This window comes from Oreochromis aureus, linkage group 9 (genome assembly GCF_013358895.1).
Source record: "Oreochromis aureus strain Israel breed Guangdong linkage group 9, ZZ_aureus, whole genome shotgun sequence".
NCBI classification, from domain to species: Eukaryota; Metazoa; Chordata; class Actinopteri; order Cichliformes; family Cichlidae; genus Oreochromis; species Oreochromis aureus.
This window is the reverse complement of record NC_052950.1, coordinates 36,266,638-36,291,537: the sequence shown is the minus strand read 5'-3', so window position 1 is coordinate 36,291,537 and position 24,900 is coordinate 36,266,638. Positions and strand designations below refer to the sequence as shown.

At 42.5% G+C, this 24,900-nt stretch overlaps 1 protein-coding gene across 2 annotated transcripts; it reads right to left on the bottom strand.

Annotated features, from left to right (window-relative positions):
* Positions 1-353: 353 nt before the first annotated feature.
* On the bottom strand, positions 354-20,191 carry ezh2 (enhancer of zeste 2 polycomb repressive complex 2 subunit). 2 transcript variants are annotated; one of them, XM_031751351.2, is made up of 19 exons: positions 19,784-20,191; positions 15,318-15,441; positions 14,487-14,615; positions 14,279-14,398; positions 14,021-14,141; positions 12,493-12,672; positions 12,206-12,311; positions 9,733-9,896; positions 8,604-8,701; positions 8,277-8,520; positions 6,627-6,793; positions 6,381-6,516; positions 5,787-5,912; positions 5,528-5,706; positions 5,331-5,426; positions 4,836-4,917; positions 4,585-4,665; positions 4,425-4,509; positions 354-3,688 (listed from the first exon to the last, which is right to left on the bottom strand). In XM_031751351.2, exons 2-19 carry the CDS (start codon positions 15,432-15,434, stop codon positions 3,628-3,630), a joined length of 2,292 nt encoding a protein of 763 aa, XP_031607211.1. In that variant the 5' UTR covers positions 15,435-15,441; positions 19,784-20,191; the 3' UTR covers positions 354-3,627. The 2 variants fall into 2 exon arrangements, with proteins under 2 accessions (XP_031607211.1, XP_039473353.1); XM_039617419.1 differs by lacking the exon at positions 19,784-20,191 and adding an exon at positions 19,424-19,647.
* Positions 20,192-24,900: the final 4,709 nt, after the last annotated feature.

Here is a 24,900-nt window from a genome sequence, read left to right as displayed (position 1 = left end):
CTTTTGTACCTTTATTGTTGGGATTATTTCAGTATTTCCAACAGCAATAAAAGGGAGAAACAAACAAGTTTTCCTGTGTCTGACTGGGTTTTAAACATGTGAAGGGTCAAAGCTGGCCCACCACAGAGAGAGAGGGAACAAATGTTTGGACTTTACTGTGTTTAACTGCCTGGTTTACTCCAATAATATCAAAATAAACTATGAACGCGTGCCATGTTTATTATCTCAGGCTGTTCATCAGTGCTTTTATAGGTTTAATGTTCAGCTATGTTTCTTTACACTAAAGAGTGATAATAGAATGCTGAAACGTCACATAACCTAAAAACAAACAAACAAAAAAACCTGACACTGGGAACAGTTTATAATATTTTAATCTGCAACACTTTGAACAACAAAAATCCCTGTAAACATTACAAAAATCAGCACCTGTGTGATCAGAGGAGAGACGTGGTCCTGCTGACAGGAAGAAGAAAAGAAAATACACCTGCAGCTTTCAGTTCGGGGAGGGCCGAGGAGCACTGCTGCCCAATCTCCTCCGTGTTCAGAGACGCTCCTCAGCCCTCCAGTCACAGCAGCCTTTACACATCTGTTCATTGATTAGAAAGCAGCTGCTACAAACATCTGGATCAGCAGTAAAAGTAAAAAACACAAAAGGTTCCTGCACAGATCGACGTGGGAACCTGCGAGTGAAGCACCAGGTTTCAGAGGCCCTGAAGTCTCCCGACGACTACAGACGACACTTCGGTCTCTGTGACGTTTGTAATAAATTACAGGTGCAGAAAAGGAAGGTGGAGGAGGAGGGAGGCTGGTATTGCTACGAGTTGGTCAGACTTTGGGGTCTTTCCGAGCACCAGAATTCCCACAAGAGAAGATTCACATTGTGGAGGAAGAGGAGGAGGAATGACCAGGGAGAGTGCAGAGGAAGGAGAGTTTTTCAGCTTTCAGTCATTTTTTTATAAGTTGTAAATATGAATTTGATCTTTTGCTACAGGTCAACAAACCTGCCCGACAGAATCAAACCGAGATGAATTAAACCAGAGGTCTCAGACTGTGGCTGAACTCAGCTTCAACTCGAAACAACAAAAACACTGACGGCTCGTTAGCGCTGTGATGAAATCTTTAAGTTAAAGGTGGTATACATAAGATAGAAAACTGTCTCTGACTGACGTAAAAGGCTTCAAAGGAGGCAGAGAGGATGCTGGGAAAACTTTGATTAAATGTGCGTAAGTCAAATAGAAAAAACAAAAAGACCCGTTTCCTGATTAGATGAATCTCAGCACGCTGCTGAGGATGCTGGGAAACCCGACCAGGCGGACAGACGTGAGCAGTTTGGTCGAGTCAAAAAGCACTCGGACGTTAAACTGAGTCTCCGCCTAGATTTGAAAGGCTGGCCCGGCGGCTGCGGTCGAGTGTCCGGCTGAAGGAAAGCGTGCTGGCTTAGTTTTCACGTAAGCACCTGAAGCAGAGGCGGCGTCACAAAGCAGAGTCACGTCCAGCTCGAGGTCGACGCCGAACCGCGTGTTCCATGTCGCGATGTGTCGGAGTCACACTGCCAGAGGAATCGGAGACTTTGATAGAAAACGAGGCCGGGGATTAGTTTGGAGCAAATTCAGCACAAGAAAAACCACAAGAGCGACTCTACGACACGCTGCAGGACATCTGTAGGGATGGATCACATCACGAGAGCCTAAACTATCAGTTTCACCTGAATCTTCATCAGTTCATCGGCCTCCTGATGAAGATCTCACCCACGGCCTTTTCATTACTTACACTAAAGTAACTAACACACAAACCACTGAACTACAAAGAAATCCTGTTTTTCTCTACAGATCAAACATTAAATATCAGAACTGCCCGTTTTTGTTTTTCTGTACAGTCGTTTCTGAAGGCAGCGCGTAGACGTTGGTTTTAATGTGGAGACGTCAGCTTTACAGAAAGGCGTCCCATCACTTTTATCACCGACTGGTTTAGTAAACATGCACATAAACGTCTGAATCTGAACAAAGTGGGACAATCTGGACTTTAAATGAGTTCGAGTCCCTCGGTCTACAGCGTGGCGACGCACCAGTGATCCGTGTTTGTTTCGGCTCGTTAGTTTTGTTCCCTTTGACAAAATGAATGTGTTAGCACCAGATCGACCCCTGATGGAGAGCCCGGCTGTGACACAGTCAGTACACCGTCCACAGTGGTCGCTTTGCACGCCACCGCAGCACCACAAAGCCACACCAATCTATGCTTGCCACAGTGCAGGAAGTCGCCGAGGTGTTGTCCTGGACGACAGGTGTCGCTACACCAGCAGCAGGTTAAGGACACGAATAAACAGTTGTCAGTTTTTAATCATCATATTGAAAATACATCAGTACTGTGAGGGACAGGCTGAGGATTTGAGAGCACGACTGGGAGGTTTTGTCAGAGTAGCGACACCTGCTGTTCAGGAGAATACTGCAGTGGGTGTGTCCAGCAGTGTGGCAGGTATTTTGAGCCCCGACTCAAACCTGCGCTTAAGACAGATACCTGCTAATTAATGCCAAGAGCACCAATATCTTCAGTTCAGCCACAGAAAGATGTTTTAACTGCATTAGAAAAGCTCCAAAACACACAAACATGATCCAGAGGTCCAGGTGAGAAACTTCAAATACACGCTCACCTGCTAAATAAGCCAAACCCCCAAATTTTAACCCTAAAGAAAATCCAAACAGGCGAGTTAAACAAAAGGACCGACTCACTTTTGGAGCCTCGAGTGGAGATCACAGCAGGACTGACTCATCTCTCCTGGAGGGTGACATCTGATCTGAGCATTTCCCAACATCAGACCAGTGAAACCAGTGAGAATGAGTTACATGCCCCACTCCACACTCACCTGTGTTAAACGCTAACTGCTAATCTGAGCCTCTGAGCTCCGTTTGTGCTGTTAGCAGTAACTGTTAGCCAGCAGTTATCTGTCTGTACACCTGCAGCCTGATAACAGACCCAGCAGTCAGCTTGACTAAAGCCATGTCCATCTTTAACGTACAGCTTCTTTTATTCTTAAAATATTCCTGTTGTTTATTGACTTTGTTTTTTACAGTCAGAGCTGGTTTCAGTGTGACGCTGCTTCGTGAACGACCTCCAGATTTACAGACAGACAGTGAAGCGGCACTGAGGAGTGAGCGACAGGTTCAGCACACACACATGCACACACACGAGGAGTACAAACAGTCTGGTCGGCGGTGTGAAAGTGGCTGGTGGAGGATTTTGGTCCCTGAAGCTTGAACTGACAACTTTTAAAAACACAGTCGGGCTTTTTTCTCCTCTCGCTGCAGAACATTTTTACTCAAAGATAAGACAGATAAGAGATATTTATATATTTTTTGTCGGTGCGCTTTCAGCAGAGGGAAGATTTATGAATCCAAAGAGGAAGATTTGTCGACAAATCAAAGGATAAGATAGAAAACATGAAAAGTTTCTCAAAAACAACAACAACAACGACAAAAATCAGCTTCAAATATCCCCGGGTTGTTTTTCCTGAAGCTTTTGTGGCGTTGTGACAAATCGTCTGAGTTTCCTGAAAGTGAGGGTGTGGTTTTTTTGTTTGTTTGTTTGTGTGTGTAAGGCCTTTGTGTCGCTGAAAAACACAGGAAGTCCCGGTCAGGCGATCTCCATCTCCCGCTCGATCCCGACGTACTTCAGAGCGTCGGCCTGGCTGTACCTGAGGAACAGGAAACAAACCTTTAAAATGTTTTCCTTGTTCTTACAAACTGATGCTAATAAGACACAAAAGCAGAAAAACTGTTTTTTTTTTAACTGGTGTGACTGGTTTTCATAATCTTAGTATGCACACACGTTTTCAAAAAAAGCCAGGCCAAGAAAAGTTTTAGGACTCGAGTTGAAGCAGCTAAACTTCTCATCTAAAAGCTGACGGTACTCGTGGTTATTCAACATCCTGACCTCTTGGAGGCGATCCAGAGTCATCACGTGACCCTTAATGACTTTGACTTAAGAGTTTAAGACTGGCCTGACCTGGATGACGGAGAACCTTCTTTGCACACAGACCAAAAGCTACGTCTGTATGAGAATCCACACTAAAGAAATCCTCCAATAAAAAGTTTCTTTAGTCTGAAAAAGTCTGAAAGACATTTAAAGTACAACACGAAGCACGAGCTCCGAGTGTGAGACACTGACTGTAGGTGATGTATGTAAATGAAGGCGTGTTTAAAGTACTGTGAAACATTAACCCGAGCTGTTCTGCAGCTGGGACCTCCATGTGGCCCTGATCTGTTTTACCACAAACACAGTAAAACTGTACTTTAATGCAGAGTTTCTCTAAAAAAGCGATGATCACATGATCATCACAGCCTCGTCTCCACCGTCACTCAGATAAAACCTCAGGAGTCTTTCTCAGTCAGTGATTTGACTTTTTCTTGCATTTCATGTTCGTCACTGACCTGTAGTCGAAGAAGAGCTCCTCTCCGGTCTGGATGGCTCTCTTGGCAAAGATCCCGATCCTGTGATCGCCGTTCACCATCATCACTGCAGAGAGCAGAAGCAGAGTTACCACAGAGAGGCAGAAACCAGCAGGAAGCTCACGCGACCTGATCTTCGTACCTTTTGCATAGCAGTTTGGGTTCACCGAGTGGTTGGCGAAGCGAATCTTGTTGCCTTTCCTCGTGGCATCAACAACAAAGTCTGGAAGGAAGAGAGCATTTCTGACTTTAATCTTCAAAAATAAAAGTTTAAGAATTCATTTATTCAGCAGATCAGACGTGTTTACTGCGTGTTTGAGCTGAATGTAGTAAAATAAAGAAAAAAAACCCTCAGGAATAACATCAGATATATTTATCCGTGCTGTGCTTTACCGTTGTTCAGGTTGAACAGGAAGCTGCACATGTATTTGTCGTAGACTTTCCCTCTGCGGTCGGCTTCGTCCTGAGAGATGATCTGCAACAGAAAGTGTTGGACATTTAACCAGGACTGAACATGCGCAGCTGTGAGGACATTTAATCAGCTGTGACTCCAGCATGTGCATGGTCCTTTGGGAGATGGCTCCACACAACGGTGAGCGCGACTGTGCTTTAGTAAATGAAGTCACCCAAAAATACATTACAACGTTAAAAAATAAATAAGACAAAACAGGACACCGTTTTCCTCTGGAGACACCAAACTTTCCTTTATGCAGGTAAATCATAAAGCAATGATGTAAATGGCCTCTGGGAGCCCTCCTGCAGTACCGCCACAGCCCACCAGAGGCCACACTGAGAATCACAGCATCACATCAAAGATTCTTCACCCTCAGAACTTTTAACCAGTTCTAAAAAAAAGCAGGTTAAACGACCACCATCAATCAGCCGTACCTCTCCACAGTACTCTGAAATGAACTCGTTCTTCTGCACCGGCTCTTTGATGAAGATGCCCCAGCCGGCCACGTCTGACGGAGCGAGCAGGAGGTGCTGAGGGACGGGAACAGACCAGACGGCGCTTTTAGAGCGTTAGATTTCAGAATAAAATTTTTTGGTTTTGGTGAACAATGATTTAAAGCTGCATGTGTTACCTTCTTGGCACCTCTCTGGATGGAGCAGTTCTTGCAGGACACGTTCTTGCTGTCCCAGTGGTCGGCGGCGCCACAGGTCAGGCAGAGGTCGGGGTCGCACTCCCTCACTGCCAGGTAGCAGGGGCACTGCTTGGTGTTACACTGAGCTTTGCAGCGGCAGCCCGGGAAGCGGTTCTGACCTGTAATCAGGAAAAACAAACCAGTGAAAACACATTCAAAGAAGATTGGTTACTTAGTTTCTCAAAATAAAAGTTCTTACACTCTGAGCTGCACTGGCAGAACTTCTCACAGAAGTTTTGAGCGGTGACGCAGGGACACGAGGAGTCACAGGGCTGCCGGGGGTGGTCACATGGCTGGTAGTTATACACGTGATTGGATGAGCCATCTGTAAGAGGTCAGATGTGGCGTTTAAGAACAGAGCGAGTTATTTGATTTTTCTGAACAGCATCAATGCCCAAGCTTTGCTTCCAGTCTGTTGATGCAAAATCCTTCCATCTTCCTTTGGTTTAAACCTTTTCTGTCCAACCTTTCACCAACAAACTCCAGCTGTCTGATTTTCTTTGTGCCACCTCTTTATTTGGGAACACCATAAAACAAAAACAAATATTTCTTATAATCATTTAATGAATAATTTCTCCTTTTAAAGGGACCAAACATGACAAAAAGTAGCAATTAGGAAAATGTTTATGCTTCTGCACAGGTAACATGGCGCCCCCTGCTGACAATTATAAAGAATGCAGGACTAAAGTACTTCCTGTTTGACTTGATCTCAGGACTCGGGCACAGACGTGTCAGCAGATATAATGTGTCTTTATATCTGCTTGTAAACTTTTGTGCTGCTGTGACCTCTGACCTTTCTTCAGCTGGATCTTGCGGCAGTGAGTAGCCCACAGTCTGTGCTTCCTCTTCTTCTTCCTCGGTGGCGTGTCCTCGTCTTCAGCGGGAGCGCGAGCAATGATGGCCGACTCCTTGACCCTGAACTCGTAAACCTGCAGGACCCGGTAAAGATGGCGTGTTAGACCGAGCGTCATCGTGAAGCCAGGGTCAGTTAAGACGAACTGAAACAGACGGCGGTGAGTGTGATGACCCGGCGGATCACCTGTCTGCAGGTCTTGGTGCCTATAAGCCGCGCGATGGCGCAGTAGTTGTCGTAGTATGTCCCGATGAGGACCCTGAAGAGAGACGCTTCAGCCCCGCTCCACTCCACCGCTTCAGCCTCACTGGACAGCTTCATCTTCACTGGAGTCTGACACCGCGAGTTTCCCTCTGCACACACATCAAATCAACACTGAGGACGTTTCCAACGCAGCAGAACATAAACTTGCATTTTGCCTCAAGGAACCAGGACTAAAGTGAGGATCTTGACAGGTGTAAGTCATAAACGAGGGTCCTACTTTCAGGGAAGGGTCTAACAGACAGCAGTGGTAAAGGTTTGTGTCATAAAACAAGGAGCGTGATGGTCTCATGGCTGAAACTGAGCTCGCTTAAATTTCCTCAGAAGGACAAACATTTCCGAGGAATCTAAGATAAACAGCCGAGGAGTGCAACCTAATTCTGAACAACCTAAAGGAGGAAGTTTGACTGCCAAGAGAAATAAGTTGGAATCTTTAGATAACACCATAAATGAAAACAAGGCTTCTTATTACAAACAATGATGTCACAGTGACTCCTGGTCAAATCAGCCTAAATTTAAATAACTTCAAATGTCTCAGTGCACAAATATGAATGAAGTACAAGCGTCACATGACCACGTGTGCCATTCTGCCTTTACTGTATGAAGATTTACTGCTGCTGCCTGTTGCTTTGCTTGCAAACTAGTTTGTGCAGTGACGACAGGAAGGAAGGAAAAGAGTGAGAGCCTCATAACGTTGTATAAACTCCAGGCCGTTATTGTCGTTACATCTGCTGTTCACATTGAGTGTTTGTGACTTTATCTGCAGCAGCTTTGAAGTGCAAACAATCATCTGTGATCTGTGCTGTCAAACAAACGTCCCACAACAAGGGGGCTGCATGCAGAGGGGAAGACCCAGCTGGTAACAAGAGCATCGCTCCAGCGTTCAGCCTCTCATCAGTGAACCGCAGGCACGGTGCAGGTTACTGCACGGATGAAGAGATGCTCGACTCAAAGAGCTCCACAGGAGCACGAGGATCTCTTCTACAGTCTGGTCTAATCACAGTCTTAAAGTCTTGATGAAGAAGCAATGTTACAGTCTTTGTTTAAAAGGGGCTCAGAAACAGAGATCACTCCAGCTGGTGGTTTTTATTTATCCAAAGTCCTAAATTAGTATCAAATGAATGTGCCTGCTGTTTGGGAATCGGCCTCCTCAGAGGAAATAACTTTAACTTCCCAGGAAAAAGAATTCCTGAGAGATCAAGTTTGAGGTTCTCTGGATGGAGTCTGCTGTCTCTGTGTGCTCGAGTGTTAGAGGTTAAATTCTGCTGTCAATTCTTTCAAAGGTCTAAATAAGGACAATAAGGGACATGAACAGAAGTCTTAATGTCCCATCAGAGCTGTAATTATGACGGCGAGGGAGGAGATGTGATGTCAGGTTATTAATAACTTCATGAAAATAAACAGAACTGCTGATGCAGCAGATTCATTGACTCTAATCTCTGAGGTCATCGCTGCTCTGAACCCAGGCAGAAACGTTCCTGTTAGGTTTGATGGACAAACAGAGACTCTGCAGACGGACGTCTGTAACCCTGTTATCATAAAACTTCTACATCTGTAATAACCGCCGGTCTGCACCTGAGCTGCTGGTGGTCTCGTCCTTCTTGTCCTCGTCGTCTTTGTCGTTGTCTCGCTCGTCCTCTTTGCTGCCCTCGCGGTCGCTGTCCGTGTCTTTGGTTTCAGAGGACACCGTGGGGGTGCTGGGCCGGCTGTTACTGTTGCTGTTGGGCAGCCGACCGCGGCGCCGGCCCCCGTTACGCTTGGAGGGCGTCTTTGCCCTCTCGGTTCCCACGCCTGTGGCGTACTCCCTCATCACGCCGTCCTGAGGAAGCAACAGGAACAGTGTTAATATATTTTATAACTTTGTAGATTCTGTTTCAGCTAAAAAGAAAAGCGGTGACTCGCCTGCACCAGGTCCATGTAGCAGTCAACGCCACACGGGGTTTTGTCCACCAGGTTCTCCAAGTTCTTCCGCTTGTACGTGTTCGGAGTTGCATGGAAAGCTAAAAGAGACACGAGACAGATGAGTGCTTCTAGGAGCCGCTTACAGCCTCTTAAAACTGTGCCGGAGCCTCATCTTTCAAACAATCAAAGACTCTGACCTTTAAAGATTTTATATGATGCGATCACTGCCAACAAAAACAAACTCAGGTTTGTGCCAATATCAAAAAAAGCTGCTTGTGTTTCAGCGTCGATCACATGACGTGTCGAACAGTGTTTATAACATCAGCACAGAGTCGAGCAGAGTCTGATGCTTTTTAGGATGTGATGTTTTATTATTTACTTTACTAACACGATCAAACTAAAGGAATCATTACCACATGTTATTTTAGTACTGTCAGATTTTTAATGTGAAGCTTCGGGGAAGCTCGGGGACATTTTTATACCTAAGATTCTTAAAACAGGACTAAACTTAAAACTAAATGTCTAAAGGAATATTTTATATAACTATGGGAAAAAGACTTTCAACCTCTTACATTAGGTCTGTGAACAGTTACTATAGGTTTGGTAATTTTTCTATTAATTTGATAGCAAATAATATCCATCATCATATTATTTTTATTACTCCTAATAAAAATAATGATAATAATAAAACCGATACTGAAACCATCAAAAAATATGTGACAAGTAAACACTTCAAACTATGAAAACAGCACAGACTAAAATCAAGTTTAAATAAATAAAATAAGAAATGTCGACCTCACTGCACAGTTTAGAGGCGTCGTGTCGGCTGGCTGGACTATGAGTTATGTAAAGTTTTTATTTCATTAAAACTCCAAAGATAATGTTTGATAACTTTTGGGGAACAGAGTGAACTTCTTGGTTTTCAGATGGGAACATATCAGAGAAAGTTTGAGGAGTACTGATGGAAGGTGACCTGCAGATGTGATAAATAACGCCTAACGTCACTCTGCCGGCTGATGTGACCACTTCAGTGAGTACATCACACAGTGACAGTTAAACAGATCTCTGAGGTAGCAGTCCAGCTTGTATAACCAGGAACTGTTGTGAAGTGTATTTATTGTGTACTAACGGTGGAGGAAGCAGTCGTATTTGAAGCATCGTCTGCAGAACAGAGTGTGGAAGGAGTGCAGGCTCTGCTCGCGCTGCACGGAGCGAGCGTTCGGACCGTCGATGTTCGGCGTGCATTCGGGCGGCAGAGCGCCGGGCAGCTGCTGCTCAGTCAGCTCCTTGTACCTGAGAATACAAACACGCACACGAGGGAGATCAAATTTACTTCAAGTCAGATGAACGCAGTGAGACAAACACGCACGCGTCACTGATTTATCAGGTTAAAACATCCTCATCAGTTTGTTACTGCAAAGCTGCTCTGAGCTGTAACACTGTCTCACAACAGAGACCTGAACGTAAACAGGAAACACCTGGTGTTGTGTAACAATGGATTTAAGAGCGTCACACCCACAAGAACTAAAGTCTGTGAGGTTAAAGATATAAATCCATAAAAAAACAACAGCAGATTTAAACTGTCCACCAGTCTCCTCCTATAACATTTAACATGAACAGATCTTGATATTAAGTTTATTACAGTACTCCACAGCTCTGCAGAGACCCTGATGAATGCAGTACAACACACACACACTTTGTGAGATTTGCTGTCACAACAACAGAGGAGCTGTGAGTCAAACTGCATCCACTAAATATTCTGGTTTAGTACCAAGTGGGTCAAAACAACAGAAACTGACTCCAGTCTGTGCACCAATGTTACAGTTAACACATGCATGAGGTTCACGTGTTTCTCTTTATGAAGTCTGAAAAATGATTTTATATTTATGAACTGATCCAAATTAACGTAATAATGGTTTTGCATATGAAACCGGAGGAGTTGTACTTACAACTTATGCCATCAGCTTGTCCTAGGTCACAGTTCCCTTCCACATATAGCTTTGCAAAAATTGCGTAAAAAGCATTTGCATCAACAAAAACATAATATTCCAGAAACACGCTTTGCTGATCTGATCAGCTGTTAACAGCACTTCCCACATTGGAAAAGACATCAGCACAAACTATCTGATGTCTGTCATAAACCTGCCAAAACCGGAAGTGACATCATATTTTGTGGGAAACGTAGTTTTTCCCCTTCAGGCCTATACTGGTGATTTTCTGTATAGTTTCTGGGATGCTTAGAATGCAAATTACATTTCTGGAAATAGTTTATTTTGATGCACATGCTGCGTTTTTTTTTTTTTTTTGCAAATTTGCCTTATTACATTAAATTTCCCTTTTCCTGCAGTATATAAAAATTGGTGCATCTCAAAAATAAAACTATGAAGACACTCAAAATACATTTCCTGTGGTTGGAAACTATTTTGTACAACTTTTTTGCATTTGCATTGCAACATTTTCTCTAACAAGAAATATGTGTTAAAAAAAAAAAAAGTAAAAATGATTTTCAATTTTTTGTAGTTTATTGCACTTTTTGGCTATTTTTGTAGTTGCTGTGGACTTAGTGCAACCATATTATTAAAATTTCATTATAATGGTTGTACTGAGGTATAGCAAGTTGAAATACTCCCACAAATGACACTACAGCATGTAAAAATATAATATAAGCTCTGGTGGACTTGGTTCTGTGGTAGGTCTTGAAGTATTAAATTGAAATTAAGTCAAATCTGCAGTTTAGTATTGTACAAATACTTTAAAGTACATATAAGACTAACAGCTGCTCTTATATTTTGTATATATTTTATATTTTGTAATCAACACTTTAAACACTTAAGAACAGGTTAATCTTTTTATAATTAAAAAGTCTGTTTGCTCAGGCATGAACAGTAAATAAACAACAATCAAGTAAACAAACAGAAAATATGGAACAGACCATCAGCTAAACAGTTATTTTAAATACTGGATCATCCTGATTAACATCAGTATTGCTGATTTAAAATCTTGAGAAAAAAACCGAAGCAGATCATTATTGTCTGTGTGTGTATTTACAGAATGAATCAAAGTGGTCCTGAAAGGCTTCCATGACATAAACAGTCTAAAATCAGACCTGTCCTGATGTTGTGTCGCCCTTAATGATGCACGCCATCATCAGTTTGTCTCAACATTAGCACTCATCTCTGTGTGTGTGTCCTCTTTAGCTCACACATGAGACAGCCGTGGCTGTAGGAAGCACACATCTGACGTTCTGGCAAAATTAACAACCACACTACGACAACATCACGCCTGAGTCCATCTGAGCAATGACTGGATTCATCTTCTCCAGTGACACAACATGCAGCACTCAAACTAACTGGACTTTGAGTTCCAAACACCAGTGAGATCACCTGCTGTGATACTTCCTTTAAGATCATCGCCTCGTCCCATTTGACCAAAGCGCCAAAACAGGACTTCCTGAAATCTCTCGAGAGGAGACCAACTTGAAATCAGGTACTTTTTATGTTTATGGATAAATTCTTTGACCTTCTTTCATTACACATATTAGAATGAGTTCTTCTGTTATCGTCACAGCACTGACTCACTTGCACACAAACAAACCCACTGACTTTTCTTTGAGCTCCTCGGGGGAGCCCTTGTCGGGGAACATGGAGGAGATGGCCTCAAAAATCTTGTCAGAGGGAAACTTCTTGCTGGTGTCATTGTTGGTTCGGCCTGGAGACAACACACACACACGCTTTCCATCAGGACACAAAACTGTCAGTGTGAGCTGGACCAGAGTGTAGCTTCCCCCTGAATGCCACCCCCTTACTGCAGATCAAACATGTCTTCATTCACCTTCATTGGTTATTACACGTTTCTAACTGCAGTACATCTCCAACATCTCAGGACTTACTCTCATTGTTAACAAGCCCGTCCTTGCGGGGGTCCTCTGGGTGCTCTTTGCCATCACACATGTCCATCTTGTCCACTTTAAAGTCCTGCTCTTCCTCCTCGTCATCATCCTCGTTGTCACTGTACTGTGCCAGAGCGTTGACCAACTCCACGAAGATCTCGTCGTTGATGAAGCCACACTCTGCAAAACACAACACACAGGATAAATAGTTTTACAGAGCAGCAGAGGAGCCGTTTCTCTTTCTACTGAGACGACACTGTAGAACAAACAAACATACAACGCAAGTATTCATCCCACTGTTTTCCTGATGAGACACCGTACTGACCAACCACATGAGCATGTTCACATTCCTGGTTTTACAGTTTTTCTCAGATGTTGAGGGAGGACAGTAAACAGCTGTGCTGCATCAGCTCTCACATTACAAACTGCTGTGCAGAGTTTTGATAAAACTTTTAATCTCTGCTAGTTTTTTTTATCCCAAATACTCAGAAATCTCACTTTCAGAAACTTTAGAGCACGCCCACACACAGGAGCCTGAGTTTGACTAGAAGCCATGCAAGCACCGAGCAGCACAGGACTTTCAGCTGCGTTGCTATAACGATCTGTCACATTAAGTGATACTCAATCATAATGGAAAACAACCAAAACTGATTACAGTATGTAATTGTGGAAAAAGTTAATTACGCAAACTAGACTTCCTGAATTCAGTTTTGCTTAACAGAAAACTCTGAGCAGCACATTTGTTTCGAGTCTGAATCCAAACTAAAATGTTGATTCCAAAACATGCAAAAAAACTTTGTTCCTCAGAGCAGTGGCACAAAATGTTATGGATAAAATAGTTATTTTCTGCACCAATTCTTGGTAGCAACTCATTTCCATAGGGAAATGAGTTGCTACGAAAAGGAAGAAAGGAAAAAAAATCCATCGTCTGTGCACGCAGTTTAACAAACCACAGCTAACACATGGTACAGATGACCAACTACCTGAAGAAATGAAAAGTATTGCCAGAAAAATCCATCGTATGTTTCCAGCAGGTCGAGCTCTCAGGAAGAAGGTGGCTAATGCTAACAAGGCTCCAGAAGCCAAACATCCATCCTGACAGACACTTTGCATACTTCAACGAAATGACCGATATGTTTATGGAAGCAGCGTATATGCTAACAGAGAGGAGACACGCCTACATTTCAAATTGTTTTTCCTGTTGCCATGCTAGGTCTAGATCCTGCAAATGAGCAGTCAAAAAATGCAATCACAACACAAAATAAAGAATAGTTAGAGGCTACTGTGTTCATGTACGACTTGAAATGATTGTCTTGTTCTTTGTTTGCACAAAAAGTTTGACAAAACAGTCATTTTTAAACCATTTTTCTGCTCTTTACATTAAGATCCACAAACAAAGCGCTTTGATCCATCAGCTTATTGGTCACATTTCAGTAACTGTTTTTGCTGCCTTCAGACTGAAGGTGAAGTTTCATTAATTACTATTTTGGCTCTCAAACCATTTGCTCCTATCCCCACTGACCCTCACCTCTGTCTCCATGGACTTTGCCATCATAGTTCTTGATGAGCTCTTCAATGAAAGTCCCGTCCTGGTCGAGGATCTCGTCTCCCATGTAGGGAATGTTATGGAGCACCGTCTCATCCTCCACCTGCAGGAGGAAACCCAGAACAAACGTCACACACAGCTTTAGTTAAAACTGTCTCAATCACCTGTGACTGTAGTATACTGTACTGATACCCAATCTCAGCTGTTTACAAAATGCAGCTTTTAAAGCTTTGTACGCACCATGAAGTTTTGCTGTAGCGGCGACCAGGAGTACATGACCGGGACCGAGGCCACGGCGTTCAGAGTCTTCAGGGGGATGACCTGTCGAGGGAACTCAGAGAAGCCGCTCTCCACGGTGCACTGCAGAGGAACCGTGCGTTACAGTCAGGACACCTCCCTCAGAGCCTTCAGAGTATTTTTATTTTTGATATCAGTATCAACCGCTCACCTCTCGAGTCCCTCGTAAGGAGCTGACCGACGTCATGATGTGAACGGGCTGGATTCGCCGGGTTTTCCACTCCTGGTTCAAAATGTCAGTTCGCTCCATGATTTTCTGACGGTTGCTGTTGAACATGCTCTGCGAGAGTTAAAGGAAATTTATATCAATGCACAGAACAAAACACAGAGCCTTATTTGTCAGCTTCACTCTCCCTCAGTGTTACCACACGCAGAGATCGTACCTGTGCAGGTGAGCCAGGTGACCATTTTAGCAAATAAACAGCACGTGCCGAAGCCTTTATATGGACCTTTAGTTATGTAAACTTTCATTTGGATCAGCTTTAATTTTAATTTCTGACAGAAAGAAGTTGCAGGAGCGCTGCCATAACCCCACTAACCCACAACTAACGAGACCTAAATCTGTGAGAAACTGCTGCTGTGAAAACAACTTGAAGTACTGAAAACATTACGTAGTGAGACAAAAGCACCGTCATCCATCAGACTCCTGATAACCATCTCTTCTCCATTTTAACAGCATTTATAGGACAACTCTCAGAGACCCAATCACAAAGTTTACAGCCCCGGCTGGTCTAATCAGTCAAAGCAATCACCGGCCCAAACACCGTGGGACACTTCTTGTTTCCACTTTCATGATTAAAAACTTTGGGTATATAAATAAATCTGTTCTTTAACCCAAAACGGCAAAACAACCTCAGCTAGTGCTCTTAAAAAAAAAAAAAAAAAAAAGTATAGTCAAACAGACCCTAACCCAACTTCTCTTAATAGCTGCAGCATGAACGCTGCTGTGCGTGTGTGTCTGTGTGTGAGTGCGTAAACAAACCTTGACCTCGTCGGCCCGTCTGAAGCGTTTCAGCTGCCGAAGCCTCATGTACTCAGACTTTACCCTCCTCTTCCAGCAGGCGGGGCCTTTCTCCGAACGCTTCCCAGTCAGCACCATGATTCACCTGCAGCCAGACAGGAAGATATTAGGGATCCTGAACACGACACCTTCATGTTTCACATTTTCACACTTTTCTTGACTGGACTGTAGGGCCAAAACACTTTATCTATATAATTTAGTAATTTAGGAATAAAATGTTCCTCTTGGCACAACCCAAACTTGGATCTGGTGCCCCCAGACACGCAAACCAATCATACATTTGTTAAGATAATAAACTTCACCTCAAGTCCAACAATCAGAGCCAACCTCTGCCTGATTTTCCTTTCTTTCAACAGCTGATGTAAAAATGATAGGCTGCAAATCAAACGTCTGAAACCTCTCTGCCAACATTCAGATCCCTTCTGTTCAATCTCACGTCACCATTCAACCCTGGAGAGATTCAAGCACAGGTGGATTACTTCCTCGCACCTCCTCTGCCAAGTCCTCGTTCTCATCCTTTCTTTTAATGACTGTGTGTGAATGACAGCAGTCGTCTGTCGATCCATCTGCTGCCCGGCAGTCAGTCAGTAACTGAGTCTCTGACTCAAACCTCACACTTTAGATTAGACGTGGCAGACGGCCGTCATGGAGATGTGGATGACTGAACTGGCCTGGCACATTTCACCGGCCTTCACAGCACAGAAAATAAAAACAGAGATAAACTAAAGCCCTTTTGGACAAGTTAAATGTGCTGGGCTGTTCATACAGTAAACTCACTGCTGTGTCCTATTAGTATTTAAAACGTGGACAGATTATTAGGCACCGTCTCAGTAATGCATATAACCAGTGACTCCCTAAAACAGGTAATTATAACCTTATTTAAGGGTTGGATTTGCGCACAAAATGGAGAAAGACTGTCACTGAGTCAATTTAATCCAGTACGGATTAGAGTTGGACGATTGGACGAATATATCGACTATTGACGATAGGCTCAGCCTCAGTGGGCACCAGATCCAAGTTTTTACAAGGGCCATTTATTTATTTATTTGCCCATGAGTAAGTTTGCTAATAATGATGAAGCTAGTACAAGCAGTCAACAGGAAAACAATAAATAAATAAATAATAGCGCCGTTTTAACAGCACCCTCTTTCATCTGCGAGCAAATCCCCCCCTAATCAGAGTGAACCCAAATACTTGTTGATGGAGCTGCAGAAGCTGGTGATAGCCGCATACTCAGCCGGATGGTGGACACGTACATGCTCGTGCAAGTTAGTCGTGCTTGAGTACTTTGCTCACACTATACGTCTGCAGCACACCGCTTTGGTTACATCCTTAGGTTTACCTCTTTCATCTGTTTAAAGCCAAAGAAATCCCAAAATGGCGACTTTATATTTTTTGCGCTGTCAGTGCTAACACGCTGTCATCATGACTAACGCGCTTAACAATTAACCCATCTGGATCCCAGACTGAGTCAAAATCCCTGAAATGTCCCCATCAACACATTTCGGCAGTTTGTCCCAATTTTGTTCGTTCTGCGCTCCAGATGGGTTGAGAGTGTTAAAAATTGTAATTGTGATGACCGCGTTCAAGCCGCGTTGTATTCTGTGTTGTAAACGCACAAATCAGTTCCTGCATGATTACACCCATCAAAAAGTGTACGCATGCGCGAATATATCGCTCATCAGTGATTGTTGGACTGACGATTGGAAAATTTTTACATATCGCCCAACCCTAGTACGGATATACCGGGATTGGTGAACTGTGCTTGGTTTTCCTGTACAGATGTGAGGGAAGAAAAAAAATCACCAACAATGCTATAAAACTATTTTCTAATCAGCCAGCAAATATCTGAGAATTTAGGAGAGTAGCTGCTGGACTTTCTGGAGAGGAATGTTTTCCTATTCCTGTCAAAGGATTCTAGCTGCTCAACAGGTCTGGATGGTCTTGGTTGTGTTGTTTGGTTCATTATCCTCCAAACGTTGAGCATGAATTATGGTGAGAAAGGTCTGGACTGCAGGCAGGCCACTTCAGCACCGGGCTCAGCGTTCATATTTCTAGTTTCATAGGCACGAGTGGACCCCCACATCATCATGGAAGCAGACTTTGAACTGATGGCAAACTGAATGCTTCCTCTCCCTTTTTGTTCCAGAGAATGTGAACTCTGTGTTTTACAAAAATAATTTCAAATTTCATATTACCTGACCTCAGAACAGAAAAAGTAACTGCCCCCACTTTTAAGTCATGAACAAACTGGGAATAATCACATTTTTTGGAAAGTCCCAATCACTTTCACTAGCCACACCCAAACCTGAATACTCCCAGACCTGTTGAGTCAAGAAATCACTTAAACAGAACCTGTTTGTCAAAGTAAAGTAGGCTAAAGATCTCCAAAAGCAACACATCACGCTACAGTCTAGAGACACAGCTGCAAAACAAAGTCACTGACATCTACCAGTCTGGAAAGGAATACAAATTTCTAATTCTTTGGGACTCATGAAAACAGTAAGAGCCATTATCCACAAATGGAGAAAACTTGGAACAGCAGTGAACTTTCCCAGGAGTGCATGGCCTACCACAATTACTCCAAATTACTTGGCAGCTCATCCAGGTTGTCACAGGAAAAAAAACAAAAACAAAACAGAACAACATCTAAAGAACTGCAGGCCTCACTTGTCTCTGGTGAGCTCAGAATTCATGAAAATATTCTGTGGACCGATGAGACAAAAGCAGAACTTTGATTCCTGTTACATCTGTCATCAAACTAACGGCACATCATCAAAAGAACATCTTATCAATATTCAAACAAGGTGGCAGTATTAATGATGGTCTGGGGCTGCTTTAGGACCTGGACAACTTGCCATAATTAATGGTATCATAAATTCTGCTCTCTATCAGAAAATCCTGGAGGAGAAGGGCACTTAGTTTATGCAGCAGAACAATGATCCAACACACCAGCAAGTCCACCTCTGGGCGTTCTCTGCTGTGGCCCGTTGCTTTGGAGCAATCTTCCTCTTCACATTAGACAGGCTACATCACTGCTGGTTTTTAAGTCCAGATTGAAGACCTATTTTTATTCTCTGGCTTTTAACTCTGTGGGTGACTGACATTTTTATTAATTTTATTGTCTTGCCAAGTTTCTATATTATTATTATTTATTGTTGTATTGTTCAGCACTTTGGTCTACCGGGTGTGTTTTTAAAGTGCTATACAAATTAACGATGATGATGATGAATGGTTCAAAAAACCCAAAATGCATGTTTTGGAGAGGCCTAGTCAAAGTCCTGACTTAAATAAATCACTGCAAACATTTGACCTTCAAGAGTTGCAGATCAAGTTTTTAGGTTTAGTGGGCAATTACTTTTTTTCCACAAGGGACCAGCTTGGTTTGTATAGATTTATTTCTCTTAATAAATTAAATCATTATCATTATTATTATTCATTTACAAAATGCATTTTCTATTTACTCAGGTTATCTTTTGTCTAACAATAAAAATGTATTGACAATCTGAAATAAGTAACTATGACAAATGGAAAAAAATGAGAAATTGTGAAGGGGGGAGTTAATTTATCACAGTACTGTATATCATTCTTTTATGTACAGTCTGTGGATGAACAGCAGCCACTGTCACCTACAAATAAACAGCACAATAACCCCACCATCCTACCAAGCTAACAAGCTTGTCTCCCCTCACAAACCCAGCAGCACAGGTCGGGCTCTACCCAAAACCTGCCACATGACTCTCAAGATGACTTCTGACTAACAGGTGAAACTCGAGCTTCCTGTCATGTGTCAGCAGCACAAACTTCTATTCTTCTGATCTAGGCGATGTTATGAGTTTTATAGTGAGGGAAGTGGTTGAATATCGCCCCCGCAAGGCTTCTAGGCTAACAAGAGGGAAGCTTTTTTACTTTTATCAATGTGACAATCTCCTAACTTAAGGTGACACTCACTTTTAACACCACCTTCAGCCCCAGTTTCACAATAAAACCCTCAAAAGCTTGAACAAAAAAAGAAAGAAAATTAAATGAGAGGTACTAAAAATTATACATCAAAAAACTGTACCAGCCTTTTTCTGTGAGCTAGCTTCGAGCTAACGATAGCTTGCGGATGTCGTGCCAAGTTTGGCTCCCCTCAAAATGTGCTTCCCCTTAGCTCAGAAACAGGCTCACAAAGGTCCCAAAACACGAGTGGACGGTGGATCCATCGGAATCATTACCCTCCTCCGAGTGATTTAAAAAAAAAAAAAAGACGACGGCTTCTTTATAAGCTAGTCAATATTTACGGGGATACAAGAATTGGCACGGTACCCCGGCGAGCTAGCTAACAGTTGGCGAGTTAACAAAGATTGAGGCGCCCAAGAGCACAAAGAGCAGCCCACAACAAAAGCCCCGTGAACACAGCCACGGACACTGACAGCTTCTCTCACCTCCACCCGAGCCTCTGGCCTCATCCAACGGAGCGATCCGGATCGATGCGACAAACACGGGCAAAGTCGTCCTTTGTGCTGCAGATTAGCTCGCTCCGTATTACGGCTAGCTGTAACGTTAGCTCGGTGGCTAGCTAGCAGTTTAACTCAGGAGGAGGGAGCGACCGAGTTCGCGCGACACCCGGCTTCACGCACCCAGAGCCGGCAAATAAAATAACTCAAACCGGCTCCTTCGCTCCAAGGCTGGTTAGGACACAGAAGCTGTGCGTCTATGAGGGACAGTCGCACCGTTTGGTGTCAGCCTGCTTGTAAAAAGTTATTTGGATTTTAATGTTTCCGCCTAGGCAACAGCGACTCTGTTCAAACTGCTCCTCCGCCTCACCGCCCACTACGGCTGCGGCGGATTCAAGAGGCGCCAAACGTCTAGGCCAATCACAGAACCCGATGTTAGTGTTTCCTCAGTGAGTCCTACGCGATAGGTCGAATGATATAAAAGTGTAGCCAATGAAATTTGGAGCTGAGCTGGGGGCCCTGTAGCGGGGACATGTGGACAGCTTCTCTTTGTTCTCTCCTGTCAACGGAATAAAAACCAAAATATGCAAATACACAATTTGACAGTTAAGTTAATAATATTTATGCATCACATTTGAAATCAAAGCGGTGTCTCTGACGTATAACAGCTGTCACAGCCGTGGGGCTAAACTAAAACACTTATATAAAAAAGGTTTTCGACGGATTTAAGGGCAGAGGAGAGGCGACAGACAGCGCGTCGTCTCGTGCAGAACAGCTCAGGCTTCAGCAGGTGTGTGAGCGTCTCAGTGTGTCCAGAACAAGGAAACATGAAAACATGAAGGCTGAACGGGTTTATTGAATGAATGAGAGACTACAGTGCCACAACCAGCAAGGGCAAGGGTCTCTAAGTTTATTAAGCCACGCCCCTCCAAGCAGCGATTGGATGACGCTTCGAAAATGTCCGCATGATGCATTCACTGCCAGCGGAAACAGAAAACACAGCAGACAGATTAAAAGCATCATTACAAAACAATTATGTATCATTCCAAATCTTTAAGAGTAGTACAAAAAATGTATATAAAATTTATAAGAATGTTTTAATGCATTGATTTTTAAATACGTTATACATTACTTTTAATAATAATAGGGAGGGAGATGAGGAAAGCAGACTGGAATACTAATAGGTTAGGTGACCTGGTAAACAGAGTGGATGAAGAGTGCAAAGGTCGTCCAGATGACATACCTGATGGAAATGTGTAGGAGAGAGGGTGGTGGACTTTTTTTTTAACTAGATGGTTTAACACAATCCTGGAGAGAATGAGAGAATACCTGAGGTATGGAGAAAAAATGTACTTGTATTGTTTTTTAAGAAGAAGGTTGATGTGCAGAGCTGTAGCAACCACAGAGGGATAATGTTGTTGAGCCATACCATGAAGAAATGGAACGTTGATGATGCTAGAATAAGAAGACAGGTGGTGATCAATGAGCAGCAGCATGACTTCCTGCTGAGAAAGAGCACTACAGATGTGATGTTTGCTTTGAGAGTGATGGAGAAGTATAGAGAAGGAAGGGAGGAAGAGAGGAAATGTGATGGTGCGTGCTGAAGTCAGGAGTGGCAGAGAAGTATATGAATGTGGTGCAGAACATGTACGAGGGCAACAAAACAATGGTGAGCTGTGTGGTATAGTGACATGGGCAGCTTTAAATACCTGGGGTCAACCATCCAAAGCAACAGACAATGCACAAGAGAGGTGAAGAAGAGATGCAGGCAGAGTGGAGTGGGTGGAGAAGAATGTCAGGGGTGATTTGTGACAGAAGAAGAGCATCAAGAGTGAAAGGGAAGGTTTATAAGATGACAGCGAGACCTGTGATGATGTGGGGGAAGATGGCAGTGACTAAAAGAAAGGAGGCCGAGCTGAGGATGTTATTAATTTCATTTAGACTGAGCAGGATTAGAAATAAGACCATGAGAGGGACAATAATGCATCAGCTATTTGTATTTGTTTTGCACTGTTTCTGAAAAAAGTTGGGAAGAAAATCCCTAAAAAGTGGGAAATGGAGCATGCTGCTTTATAACTGGTAAGGTGCTCCAGTGTTCTCTTTACTGACAGGACAGTTTGTTCTAATGTTCATCTGTGTGGGATCTCACAACAGCTCCCTCTGGTGGTCACTGTGGTGCAGATCCATCTGCCAGGCCTTTGTTTAAATTCAGTTAACTTATCTATAAAAATAAGACTCTAGATTCTCAAAGGTCCAAAGATTTTTTTGTTTTACTTTCAATCAGTGGAGAAAGACTTTTGTGATTTTCCTGAAAACTGATTATGCTGCTACTGATAGTGTTGTTACTGTTAGTGAGCAGGTAGTGAAAGAATCTGAGTGTATAAACATCCTATAAAAAGATATTACATTTATTTATTGGTTAGCACAGAGGTTCCCAAAGTGGGGGGAGCAGAGCCATTGCGGGGTGGAGTGGGGTTGCTGTATGAAAAAAAATGAAAAGAAAAAAGAACTCTTGGACACTGCTAGCATAATGGACAGGTTTTTGACGGGGCTCCCACACAATCGCAAAGCAGGAGATGACGCATCGCCAAATATGTTTCCAAACAAACTTCCTTGCAAGCCAAAGACTAGAAAATATGAAGAAGCATGTCTTCCCTCTGGCTTCACCTGCATAAGTGCCAAGGAAGGTCTCCTCGACAGAATTAGTTTCCCCTGCGTCGAGAGCAGCGCTGGGCTCTCCAAATCACCGACAAACAGTATCCCACATTCTTGATTTTTAGTTCAAAAACACTTCTTGTAATGACTAACTACTCCTGACACTTTGGACATGTTAGCTCTTTATACAGTTAGCAGAACATATTTATGTTATTAAACATATTTAATAATAACATATTATTTATTTGTGTGAGAACATATTTACATACAAAGATGTGAAGCTAAACAAATAAAGATGTTTCAAAAATAAAAGTGGAACTGACTAAAACAAGGACACAAAATATACACATAAACAGAGCCATAAGAAAAGATTAGCAAGGAGATTTTATTAAAATGAAAATAATAACAAGAATAAGAGCAAACATAAGAGACAAACCCTTCATTTTGCATGTTTCCTTTTTACGCTTACATAAGTTCTTTCTTTCCAGATTAGGACTTTTTTTTTGTTTAAATCAATAAAGTTTTAATGACAGAATGCAATAGATTAAACAGATGCAGCTACAACAAAGACTCATTTGCCTGTGGAGTCAGGTCTTCATACATCAAGTGTCCAGCAGATGGTGATACAAATTCAGTTTACAGTGGCTGACTGTGTAGCTGATCCTGCACCTGAACACGTGTTTGGTTCCAGACTCGAATGTAAAAAAAAACTTAAAGAGAGTCAACGACACATAACTGAGCTTTCATGTCTTCAAAGGCCTCTGAGTTAAAGAAGGCAGTGAAAAAGGTATGAAATAAAATATTAACATGTACATATTTAAATTAATTTTGCATTTTTGTGCTGCAACAGTAATAGCTTTAACAACACTACTGTGCAAATGTTTCAAGCTGCCCTGCACTTCTTTACATTTTGCTGGGATAATGGGAAATATGTGTGACTTTTTATTGAAACATAGTGAGACAAACATGGGCATACAAATGAAAAAAAAAAACACAGACTTTTTAAAATGAGTTTGATAGTCTAAACTTGGTATGACCACCTTTATTCTTCAGCACAGTCTGAACTCTCTGAGGCAGCCTTCTTGTTTCTCCAAATTTCTTGAAGGACTTTCAAAGCTCCGCTGTGGACTTAAGCGTTCTTTTGTTTGGTTCTCTGTCATGTTAGTTTATCTCACACTGCTTCAGTCATGTTGAGGTCCAGGCTCTGGGGAGTCCAATCCACCACTGATAGTGTTTCACTGTGTGTTTTTCTATCCAGGTATGTTTGTTTGGGATCAGCAGATGATGGATCAGCTGAAGGGCCAGATGCAGCTCTCAGGTTCTCTGTCATGTCATTGGTGGATTTTGTTTTTTTTATTTCTTACGGACACAAATTTTAGATGTTCGTCTGCTGTAAACAGATTTTAGACCCACACTTCTTCTTTTGTCCTTCCACTTGTCCAATTTCCTCATTTTTACAGGACACCCAGACCATGCACATACATATATTTTCTGTCCATTAGACTGATTGAAAATGTCTGTGTGGATGGAGTTTCCTGAGGAGCTTACTTTGATTGATTTCAGCATTAAGCTGATTCTGTTTGTTAAAATGAGAACGTTAAGAACTGCAATTAAATTATTTGACAAAAATCCAAAGAACAAAAAAGAAAATTAAAATGAAAAACAAACATGTTCTGTATAACTCTAGTTCATGTTCTTATATATTTATATCTTTACACACAGAATCATTCATTACACTGTAAAGATGAAGTAATAACTGATGCTGTTCTTGGATCATCCTGATCACTGTTTCTCAGAAACGGCACACCTGCAGATAAACAGTCGTCCAACTTCATTCCCGCGTGCTGTGGATCATCTCCTGGTGTGACCTGAGCTGGACTCTTTCCAGTCATGGCAGCTCGCAGGAGAACAAGGTTCACTTTGATCATTTTTTGTAGATAATGAAAACAAACACACTGAACCAGTAGCTGGTGTTTTGCACCTCTGGTATTCTTGCCAATCCCTTTCTGTGCCCTGCTCACGTATTGAGCCAATATTTTATATAGTGAGAGAGAAAGAGAAGTATGCAAATGGCTAACAAACAGCCATGATAATTCATCATACACTGAGAATAGCAGACAAATCAACAATACAGCTCTTCCAATTAATATTATGCTGAACACAGTCCAAAAGATTAAATAAGCCACATGAGTGTCTACTGTCTGTCTACTGTTTACCATCACAGCCAAGTGGCTAACAAATGTAAACAGAAGTTTTCCCAATGCCTACTAATGAATGTTAACTTGTTTTCAGGACACATAATACCTGACACTATCCAAAGACACATCTGCTTACCTGTATCATTTGCTTGTTTCTCCTCTTCTTTTCTCTTTTTTTTCTAAACTGAGGACCTGATGGCTTTGACCTTTTCTTGTCATCTTCCATCAGTAATTTTGCGCTCCAGTATCAAC